Genomic DNA, 12,102 nt, shown 5'->3' with positions numbered 1-12,102 from the left:
ACCTATCCTAGTATTTCCTGGGGGTTTCTGGTGTCCCCACTCCCTCCTGATTCTTTTTGTACTGCAGCTGTCGTTCAGAAATTTGGCAGGTTTCATCCCATCAGAAGGGGTGACCAAGCCAGCAAATTGCATACATTTCTCAAAGAAAATCAAAAGGTTATAGATTTTCTTTTGTTTAAAACATCAAACTTTAAAGGTGCCCTGCACAAGTACTTCTGGATGAATTTGTCTATAATTTGGGCAGGCTTAATCCATGCCGGATGGGTGGTTGAAAAAGAAAAGAACTTACAGCTTCTATTAGACTCCACATTACAACAAATAGGGGCAAAAAAGAGAAACATTTTAAACAGGCCAACTTCAGTCTTAAATTGAGAGCCACATTGAAAAGTCACAGAGGAGCTCTGAAACAAATCCGGCTAGGGATACAGGTCAAATTTTGTGGCCGATGCAAGTAGGAAAAGCTGCTGGCAGAGAGAAAGAAAGAAGTGGGGAAAGGATTTGCTTGCTTTTTTTAGACAATAAATAACTTAGTGTTACTACCTAGGGCTATTGTGAAATGGCAACAGGAATTTATTTGCTCAGCATATGGGTATCAGCATCTATATAGGATGACAAATCAAGATGCAGGGTAGAAAGGGGCAGTTGAGTGGTGCCCCTTTAAAAGAGGATAATAAGCAATCAGCCAACACTTTCAAGGGGAAAAAGAAGTTTCTCTTTAGAGGGTGCTACCATATTTACTCGAATCTAATATCACCTTTTTTGGCCAAAAAATGTTGCAAAAATCAAGGTGCACATTAGATTCAATGGCACATTTACATTCGCCAGCAAATCCTTTTTTGGTTTCAAGGTTCTGAAAATTGAGGTGCGCATTAGATTCAATGGCACATTAGACTCGAGTGAATATGGTATATCCTTGACTATCACCCCACAGCATCTGTTAATATGCTTAACCCGCCCCCACCCCCCAGTCTCATATTCTAGCCAATACCACTGTTTTGCCTGTACTAACCAGTTATTTCTGTTCCTACGCTAAGGTCTGCCACAAAAAATTAGAAATCTATCTATATCTATCTGGAACACGTTGCTGTCATTGGACATGTCATGTCTGAAGATACTCTTCAAAAATCTAAGAATAATTTTCAGCACTACAAATAAAACCCGACCAAAACCACATTCATGAAAAGATTTACATCACATATCAGCAGCTCAGCTGGTAGCATGAACACAGGAAATGGTCTCACAGGATAGCAACGCATATTAAAAGAAAGCCCTATGATTCTTTAAATGGCAGAAACATTATTTAGGGCACAAATTATTTATTATTAATTGAATTTGTGTACTGCCCTTCAACACAAAATGCATAATAATAATAAGAATACCCCCCAAATAAATAAATATACCCCCCAAATAAATATTTATTTCTTTGGATTGCCGTGTGCTGGGTGTTGTTCTGCTGGGTGGAGAGCAGCCTTTATGGAAGTGGCTCCTGCAAGGCTGGTGCTAACATTTAAGGGACCAAACCGCAGGGGCAGGGACTGGCTATGGAGATACTTTACAGTGGGGATGCTGACTGAATGGCTTGAACTTATGTTGCTGGCTTCTGCCCTTGTGGGAGGGTCCTGCATATGTAATCCCAGCTTTGAGGGAGCCAATCTTGGAAGTGACTTCAATTAGGTTTCAGATAACATTCAAAAAGCTCCTGGTTTTCAGCGATTGTATCAAACATGCATAAGCAATTCTGGATAAAACATAAAGCTGTTGTCCTGTTTGCAGAAGCACTTCTGATCCAAATGAGGCATCCACTGATGTAAGAAAAAGGAAGGCAATTTTGGGCGGTTTCCTTGCAGCCTCTGCACCACCTTCCATGTTGCATGGAAAGGTCCCTGAACTATCGGGAACAGATTTGGGTTGCAGGGTGCTGCAATGGGAAAGTGGAATTGGCATAAAGTTCCCGCACCTTTCCAATGCTTCTTCAGTTCTGGAACAAACTTTTGCTTTTAACTTGTTTTTAATTTTTTACAATTTTACTGTATGGTTTTATAGTTTCGCATTGTTGTAAACTGCTGTGATATACTGCTATGAGTGGCATAAAAATATATTTATAAATAAATAAAACTCTTGTTTCCACATAAAATTAATGTCATATTTATGCATTCTATCTCACCATTTATTGTTCTTAAACGTGATTAGTTTTAGGTTTTCCAAATTACTGAAGCCCAGTTTGAAGTGGTCTAGCTTTAAAAATAGAACTTGGTGTAACAGTATTCTAGACTACATTCCTATTCTTATTGTTTGTTTTACAGTTTTACTGTGATTTTTATAGCCTAGTGTGAAATATTATTTGGGTTATGAAATGAAAGGCAATTTTTAAAAATTAAAATAAACACTCTCTGTCTCAGACATTTGCTTGTTTTTGTTATTTTTGTCAAATAACAAAATGAAACTATTATCATAAAAATACCTTACTCCCATATTGTCCAGATTAGAAAGATACACAGAAATATGAATGTTCATAATGGTACAAGAAAGAAATAGTTGTCCTTACCGTTTTATCCCTGAGACGCTCCCCATGTATAAGAAAATCAGCACAGCCATTTTCTTCCTGGTGAATGACTTTGAAAACGGTGACATAGCTTAGACCACCCCCTCCAAGTGGTAACCATCCACCGCTTGAGTCATCACGGGTCATCACCACAGCTCGCACACGGGCATAACTATTACTGAAAGAGAGAGGTGAGAAAAAGCAGTTAGCTTCTCCATTTAGTTGAATGTGATTTAAACTAAGTCAGTTCACAGCACAGACATTTGCACTTGTCAGGGAATGGTCTGAAGACGAGGACTGGGGAACGCGTTTTATGGCAGACCAGCTTCTCTCTGATGGAGAGCTGGAGGGGGAAGAGTCACAGAGAGAGAGACACAGAAACTGAACAGCTTAATAACAAGGGAGCCAGAAGGGAGGGGGCAGCTAGTCGAGACGTCACTTGAGTGTGTGGGGGACCCCCCCTCCCCACAAACTCGGAGATCCGAACGTACATATCAGAGAGCAAAGGAGTCAGAGGGAGGGAGGTACTTCCCGTTGGCGCCTAAAATGCTGTGGAAGTCGGAAGGAGGATTTCGAGTAGCCAACTGCCCTCCTTGCGGAGAGCTGTGTATTTGTGCTTGCAGCATGATGCTGTAATAAAAGGACTATATCAACTGTGCGTTAATTCTTATCTGTGACGTTACTGAAGGAAGAGGAGGGCTCTCCACGCCTGACAGCACTATTCAAAACATTTACATCTTCAACAACTCTACTTAAATGCACACTTCTTAGCAATTCAGGGGTCTAAATAGGAAAACACTGCGTGCTGTGTGGAGACCCCCAATTTAAGCATGTACCTGTATTTTATGATTCCAATGGTTTAGGCAGAGGTTCTGCTTTTTTATACAGATATATAGATGTATAGATATTTCTTTTTCTGATAGTGTTTCTATGGTTTTGTCATGGCCTTTGGCTAGTACAATAAAGCTTATTTACTTCTTACTAATATTTAATTTGGCTTTTGCATTTCTCTCCTTAGCTGCAGTTGGGGTTTACCAGATCCTTCTAACTGAGTGGACTATTCAACATGCCTGGCTTGTCCAAAAATGTTCAGCAGAGTGCTACATAGCGCTGTAGTAAGCCAAAAATCTAGGGGATACACCACTAGGTCTTCAAGAAGTGTTCCCAGAGCTTAGTCCTCGAGCCATTTGCATGAATTCCTGACGGTATTGATCAAAAAAATGGATGCTGAGGTAAGAGCTGGACAATTTATTGACTGAAAAAAAGTCAAAACAATGTAAAAAAATCTGGTCTCACCAAACTCAAAATACCAGGGTGTTCGTGACAGCCTTGCATCAGAATGTGTGGCAAGGCAGTATCACTCACTACTGGTAACCACGGCAACAGTGTTGGCAGAAATGGTCCTGTTTGTATTCAGTTGTGCACTGTCTTAATTTGGTAAGAAATGAATGGGTATAGATTGGATCAAAATACCCCACTGCACTAAAGACTAAACCAAGTAAAAGATCATTATGTTTGCACATTTGCTTCCTAAGGAGAGCCACTTAAAATTGTCCAGCAAGCTTCTCTTATCGCATTTTCAACTCCCCCTTTGCCCTTATAATGGTTAAAAGGAGTTACTTTATTGCTGTTCTACACTGGTAGGGGCATGCATGTAAGATCAGAGCCTTTTATGTCAGAGTTCTAATTATAGGTAGACAGCCGTGTTGGTCTGCCATAGTCAAAACAAAATAAAAAAATTCCTTCCAGTAGCACCTTAGAGACCAACTAAGTTTGTTATTGGTATGAGCTTTCATGTGCATGCACACTTCTTCAGATATATCAGAGTACAGTGGATGCTCGGGTTGCGAACCTGTTCCAGTACTTCCAGGTTTGGCATGGTGCGCTACCTGAAAACGCGCAACCCGAAGCGTCTGTAACCTGGGGTATGACTGCAGTCTGAAACAGCCACTATCTCCTCTATTTACCACTGATCAGAATCACACGACACTTCAACAGAAGGAAAACTCTCTTTCACTGATAAAGGTTACCTAGACATACCCAAATACTTGTATTTAGATATTTTGTTGTATAGAGTTGCTAGAGTTAGTAAGTCTAACTTCTAGCTTTGAGCAGTGGGACTGAAAGAAGTGGTGGAGTCACTGCCACATCCCAAGCTAGCCTCATGCTAGACAGGGTAGAATGTGGGGTGCCCCCCTTTTCTATTTTTTGCACCAGCTGCACACACACACACACACACACACACACACACACACACATGACAGCATGTTTCCCTAAAACACATGCAAACGTGGAAAAACTGGAAACATAAAGTTCAAGAATTCGTATAATTTTCACTCTCAACCATCACAAGTTTCAAAGGGTACGGTAATCTAAACTGCTAACTCCACTGGAAATCATAATAAATTAATCACTCAGTCTTTGTAATGAGAAAATAGACTCTCATCCTGGTTTAAATGAGTTCCTGATCTCATGCGCTACATATTCCTTAGAACTAAATTTCACTGAGGTTTCTTAGGGAGTGTCAAGGAAGTTTTTAAAAGCTCACTTACAGATTTTAGTGTTTCTAGTTTTAAGGGAGTGCCCATTCTTACTCGAGAAGCCCAAAATCATTGTGCTGATTGTTGTGATGGAAACTGTTGTGCAATCACACAGTGAGACAAGATGACAGAGATGGAAGTCAGATCAGTGAAAGATCCTTTATTTCTATAGACATACCTTCATATAAGCATTTTTAAACTTTTTATATACCCGGTAACTCTTTCTCTGTCTCTCTCAAACTGTGTACTCATGCGAGAGAGATCTTTTGCATCAACTGTTCCAAGTGTGCTGTCTAGAGAAACAAGGAGGATCTTAGGGTAGTCTCACAAACTAATGTATGCAAATACATGAGGTGATGTGAAAGTTCTATGTTGAATGCTTGATAAACAGTCATCGTCGTTGTCATCATCATCATCAAAGAAGCTATCCTTTGAGTTTGCAGGTCCTATTATGTATGTGCAGATAGCTAATGTTGCCTTAATGTTTGCATTTCCCCCCCAGTCAAGTACCTCTTAGTTTTTTTAAATAACCCACAGAAGTTTCCAATATGTCAATTAAAGTTACAAAGGTCAGAGTTGAAAGGATTGTATGCATACCTCATCTTTCTAGAATGCCTAGAGGATGTTGAGTTTATTTGTGTTTCTATTCTTTTATCTGACAAGCGTAAGTTTAGGATGTTGACGAATGTCAGTTTTCGCAGAACAAACTAGAAAAAGGAATCCCAAAAATGACATTCTCCCCCTTAAAGCAGGAAAAAGGATCTCCCGTCCTCAACTTCAGAAGGAAAGTAAATTCAGTAAAGTTAGTGGTCTATTTTTTCCTCTCTCATGTGAAGCAGTTATACAGAATACTATTCCAGTTTAATCAGGCAAAATGCTATGGACGTGCTTCTATCACCATGAGCTCAAGAGAAACCCAGAAATCCAGAGGAGGAGAAACATGAATTAATGAGCAAACTACTATAAATAGTAAAGGTTTTTCTTTGCTGCAATTCTACTCATAAAATTCATCATTACGTAGAATTGGCTCGCATTTCAGGTAGGATCTATCTATCTGCTCAGTCAGTATCTTGAAATATTCGGGTTTGGTGAGAAAGTAATAAGAGGAGTAAAGGAGTGACAGACCAATTCAACTGCTTGCTTGCACTATAAAGAAAATTCAAATTTGTGCCGAGAGACTCTGAATGCAAAGTACTCTTGGCAAGCTTTTCTTTTGCCTGACTTGTACATGAAGAAAGTATTTCTTCTTCTACTAGGCTTGTTACTGTGCAAACCTGAAACCCATCTTCTGTGATCTTGAGGTGTGGAAGTCTCTGCTGAATAATGAATCTCTCACTGTGGCTGTCATTATCATAATCAACTGTTTTCAGCAAAAAATAATTTCACAGATGCACCTCCCTTCTTCCTGAGAGAATCCAACGCAGCAAGTATGAGCACAGAATTCAAATCTGGAAAAGAGTGGGGGCCTGCTAGAACAATATTTCATCTGCCCGCTAGGGAGAATTGAGAACAGGTCATGGGCTCCCTCCCTCCCTCCCTTTCCTTTCCCAAATCCTGAATGCCAAATCACCACTAGGAAATGCTGCAGTTGTTGGAAAGCAGATCTTTCTGAAACTGCAACATTACGGTTCAACTAAATGCACGAACAACTTCATTCTGGGTGAATCACAGGAAATAAAATTGTGGGAATTTGCCTTGCCATTTTCTACACACTTCTCTCCTTTTGTTGCTTCTGTCTGCTCAGTACCTTCTGCAGTTGCCACCTTCAATTCACTCTTGTAATCAGTTCTTAACATAGCTGTCAACTTACAGATTTGAAAATAAGTGACCAGCAGCCTTGAAAATAAGTGACCTGCAGCCTCACCTGTTCCAGGCACTCCAGTCTTCCTGTCCTCCTGCAGTCTGGTCAAACTCATGCTGGTAGCTTCGAGAACACTGTCCAACCAACTTTGTAACCAGAGGTTCAACTGAATAGAATCTGAATCACATGCACCATAAGGCCTATGCAGCCTCAACTTAAGATGGCTCCCTGGCCTGGCTTTGCACTGCAAAGTTTGCAGCAGCACATGCAACAAAATGGCGTCCAGCATTCAAAACCCCCCTCAGCTTGCATTAACTAGCCACACACAAGGCATGCAAGCTCCACCCCCCAGTTGTTCTTAGACTTCTTATTGGGTGAGCAACACAGCCAAGCAACACAGTTGGAGCCTCCCTCCTCCCTGGCCGGCTGGGAGGGAGGGAGAGAGAGAGGAGCTGCTTCCTTTCAAATTTAAGGGACATCATTTAAGGGACATCCATCAGTAAGGGACAGCAACTGGACATGGTGCTGGAATAAGGGACTGTCCCTTCAAATAAGGGACACTTGACAGCTATGGTTCTTAACATTGTGGCCCCACTCTCCCAATGAAGAAGAAGCTCCTGCTGTGCTCCTTCTATTGAACATATTTAGCAATATCCTTGGTGTTGGTGAAAGCCTTTGAAGAATGAGTTGGCTGACCATATTGCTGTCAATATATTGCTTCTCAACTGCCATCTACCTGGCAAAAGAACACTTGTACATCCCACTCACTCTCAGAAACTCTCAGCATCACCACATTTCTAGATGTGATGCCCTGCTCTGGCTCGCCCAAGTACCTTCTCTTTCCTTCCTTCCTTCCTTCCTTCCTTCCTTCCTTCCTTCCTTCCTTCCTCCCTCTCTGCCCAAGATTTTCCTTTTCCAGTAATAAAATCAAAACCAAATCCTTTGCTCTTTTCCTCTTTCCCCTCTTAACTCCTTGTCTCACTTGAAGAGTTGACTACCTGTAGTCCCTGACTCCACAATGACCAAGTGATCCCTTGATTTCCCTATACCTTCCCCACAATTATCCCGCTCTTCAACCTCTTGCTACTACATTTAAACATGCCAGTCTCCAACTATGCTCAGAAAACAATCCATTAGCCCTTCCTCCTTCTCCTGCTAATCCCAATTTTCCTTGTATTTTTATATCCAAATTCTTTGAGCATGGGGTCGAAGGGGGCTCATGCAAGAAATCCCTGAGACAAAGAGCTCCTCATTTTGCTTTTGGACTGCTATGGGTTCCTCTAGTCTTCCATCTGAGTGGAGTTCTCAAAATTGTCAAGTCTTTATCTAAAGAGGTCTCTCTAGAGTCTAGGTCAGGGGAAGACAACCTAAGGCCCAGGGGCCGGATGCGGCCCAATCGCCTTCTCAATCCGGCGCACAGACAGTCCGGGAATCAGCATGTTTTTACATGAGTAGAATGTGTAAATCTCATTGCAATCTCATTACTACTTCTGTCTATAGTTCCACTCACCAGGAACATTGGTCAGCAGTCATGGGCCAGGCATCTTTCAGAGAAGCTTGCATATATCTTCTCATTGAGGGTTTCCTGGATCACTATTTGACAATCACATTAGGAGAGTAGTAAAAGTAATAAAAGTATAGCATCTTCTTTCTTTCTTTTTTGCTGGAGCAAAGGGAGGGCACTACTTACAACAAATTGATTTACTATGCTTCTCACTTACTAATAGAAAGATAACTTTATCTATGTTTCTGTACCAGGCCCTCTCAGATCAAAGTGGAAACACCACATCCTTTCCAGGTTTCAGCCACTGCTCCACCCTCTTCTGAAAATGACCATGGTAGTTTGGGGAAAAATTGCTATGTATGATAACCAAGACCTTATCCTATGGTAGCAGCTGTCATATGGGCTGTCATGTGGGGCTCTGTTAATGTGCAGACAATTTAGATCTACTTGATTCTGGGCTTAGTATGTATTTCACCCTCTGCTTATGAGCTCTTGGTATCAATTTTCAATTGATACCAGGGGTCGCCCATTGTTTTCTAGTCCACCCAAATGACAACTTGTGTTCTGATCCTGATAAGATTCCGGATGCAATCCACACAGCCTATGGACAATTGCTTAGTATGCAGGACATCAAACAATACTTCCAGTTCCCTCAGGCAAACGGGTCAGATAGCAGTACAAGATGTTCCACTAGCTATGACACAAATGTACTTGCTAAAGCGAAATTCTAACCTCTGGCCAGCAAAAAGACAAGTCTCCCGAGAGCAGGCGAAGATAAACAAGGCTACTTTTATTTAGGGAAGGAGGATCTTTATTTAAGGAAGAGGAAGGAAGTGTCTGTTGTCAGCCTGCACCAAGCGGGGGACAGGCCACCAAGAAGCCTATATCCTGGAACAGAAAGTCTTTGTGCTGTGTTTGCTAGATTGTAACCCAATGACAAAGAGGCTCCTTCTTTTAATAAATAAATAAATCATATGGACTCCAATTCCATATTAGATGGTTTACAAATGGAACTGTATCATTATAAAAGTTTCCTACATTCCATCACCTTCTAGCCCAGGGTGACCAACAGAACCAAGGCCTGAGATCTGTGGCAAGGACTGGCTCGAGTCTCAGTACCTCCTTCCAAGTTTTATGGGAGCAAAGTAAAGGGGCTGAGGTTTGGGACATACTGTAGTTGGGAGGGGACAAAACTGGGATTTCCAGGGCCTTTATATCCTCTGTTCCCATGGTGTCCATCAATACTTTTATCCAACTCATAAACGTAAATGGCTACCATTAATTTCTATTGGGAAGAAGCACAGAACCCGGGGAAGCATTGCAAATGCCAACCACTATTAATACTGGTTGGCTTAGCCACTGCCACTGTGAACCAATTGGAATATAAGTGAGGTCCTACTTCTGGTTAAACAGTCAATATTTTATACAGTGGTGCCTCGCAAGACAAAATTAATTCGTTCCGCGAGTTTTTTCGTCTTGCGGTTTTTTTCATCTTGCGAAGCACGGTGTCAGAAAAGTTTTGGAAAAGCTTCAAAAATCTCCAAAGCCTTCAAAAACCTCAAAAAAGGCTACCACACCGCGTGCTATGAGTTGCTCCTCGAAGTCAAGTCGCAACTGTATTAACGGTTTTAAGAAAAAGGAAACAAACTTGCAAGACGTATCCGTCTTGCGAAGCAAGCCCATAGGGAAAATCGTCTTGCGAAGCAACTCAAAAAACCAAAAACCCTTTCGTTTTGCGAGTTTTCTGCCTTGCGAGGTACCACTGTACCTCAGGTTTCCTGCTCATAAAGATGACATTTAAGACCTAAAAGGCATGGGCTACAACCCAGCTCGCAAAAGATAAAGGATACTGAGATATGCCTGGATGAAAATCTACATAGTAATAATATATAGACCTTCAATCAAGAGTGGGATATAAATATATTAAATAAATTGATTTATTTAACTCTCAGTCAAAGAAGTGGAATAGATTCAAGAGGCTTAGTATCATCCTTCATAGGAGAAAAGCCAATACCGCCTCTCCGATACGCCAAAAGATAGCAGCAGTATGATATTTCAGGTAAAGAGGAAGTTAGAGAATAAGCAGTCCATCTCACAAAGTTCAGTTTAGATGTAACACACATTCCACTCTTCCCTGGTGGACAAGAAGAGGAGATCTGAAACTTCTGCTTCCATTCTAAATGAACAATTGTTTCCACATGTCTGAATACAGAAAACCATGGTTGGGCAGTATTATGTTTTCAGAATAAGTCTGAATCTGAAGCCATGGTTTGCTCCTGGAGTCTGGATATCACAGGGAACTGTGACTTGTTTAAAATGGGAAGTGAATGATTCTAATTTTTCTCCTTCACTAGCATGAGAAAAAGGAGAAAGCATGCAAATCTAAAGCTTCATTTACTTTTAATATCCTGTTATGTTACAAGCTAGTGTTTAAAAGCCTAAACAACTTAGTCCCTAAAAACATGAGAGATCCCCCTCCTTCCCTATGGGCTCTCGTGGGTATGACAATCTCTTGGTACTTCCACTGTCCTCAGAAGTTCAGGGGTGGCAGCGGCCTGGGAGAGCCTATTCTCTGTGGCAGCCCTACATTGTTGAATGCCCTCCCCATGGAGGTGTCACCTTCACTATACAGTTTTTGGCGAAGACACACCTCTTTACTCTGGATTTGATGCCTGAGATGTGTTTTCAGGACTCACGCTACTCCTGCGACTGTAATTTGTTTTAACCATTTTTAATACTGAATTTTAAATAATAACAACAACGATTTATTATTTATACCCTGCCCATCCGGCTGGGTTTCCCCAGCCACTCTGGGCGGCTCCCAACAGATTAAAAACAGAATAAAACATCAAATATTAAAAACTTCCCTAAACAGGGCTGTGACAGCATTGTTGTGACATGCTGGTGAAGGGTAAGAAATAAATCTAAACAACAACAACAACAACAATGAACAGTGGCCCTCTTGTCTTAGAAAGAGGTATCAAATTTACAAAAGAGAAGACAAACCCAACATTTAAAAAATGGAAGCAGCGCTGGGATAAGTTAAAGCTATGATTGATTTATCCACACGGCCTCACAAGAACATACCGTAACAACAGGCCTGAGGTCCATCTAGTCCAGTGTCCTATTTCACATAAAGACCAACCAGATCCCTCTGGGAAATCTATCAAAGTAATAGTCTTTTTCTGTTGCAGATCCATGGCAACTGGTATCCGTCTGATTCCTAAACCTCCAAAGCATTTTTTTTTAGTGGGGGAGAGTGCTAAGGGCTTGGGGGTGCAAAATGGCAAAAATCACCTCCCTTCCTCTTCTGTTAGTGGAAAGGATCTTCACTGAATCAAAATGCTTGTGCCCATTTAAGGGCACTCACTGGAAACAATTCTCAGTTCTCCTATTCTTGCTCTAAATGAAGCAGCACAAGCTCTTATGGATGAGCAAAGGAAAGCTGGTCATTTTTAACCACTCTTTTTTTTACATTTTCAACTGTTCTTATTTCCACCATTTGCATGCCTCATTTTATCAATTTATACTTACTGAACATGTGCTTACTAGAGAAGCACCGGTGCGCATTTGGTATTATAGTAGAGAAAACAAATGAAAAGCATTTCATTCACAATACAGATTTGTTATTCTTAATATTAATCCCCCAAGCCAGCACTTCCCAAACTCAGAAATACAAGGCTATGTAACTTTCCCAGCCAATTTACCAAACCTA

General features: G+C 41.1%; 1 protein-coding gene across 1 annotated transcript in view; it reads right to left on the bottom strand.

Moving 5' to 3' along the window:
* The window catches only part of SPRED1 (sprouty related EVH1 domain containing 1), a 75,798-nt gene that overhangs the window by 25,633 nt on the left and 38,063 nt on the right, over positions 1-12,102 (bottom strand). The window contains exon 2 of the mRNA XM_081209593.1: positions 2,546-2,720. Within this exon, the coding sequence (XP_081065719.1) occupies positions 2,546-2,720 (175 nt within the window). The remainder of the gene's footprint in view (positions 1-2,545; positions 2,721-12,102) is intronic.

The sequence above is a fragment of the Podarcis bocagei genome (assembly GCF_964188305.1).
Source record: "Podarcis bocagei genome assembly, chromosome: 1".
Taxonomy (NCBI): domain Eukaryota; kingdom Metazoa; phylum Chordata; class Lepidosauria; order Squamata; family Lacertidae; genus Podarcis; species Podarcis bocagei.
The sequence above is the reverse complement of the archived record's forward strand: the minus strand, read 5'-3'. Positions and strand labels throughout refer to the sequence as shown.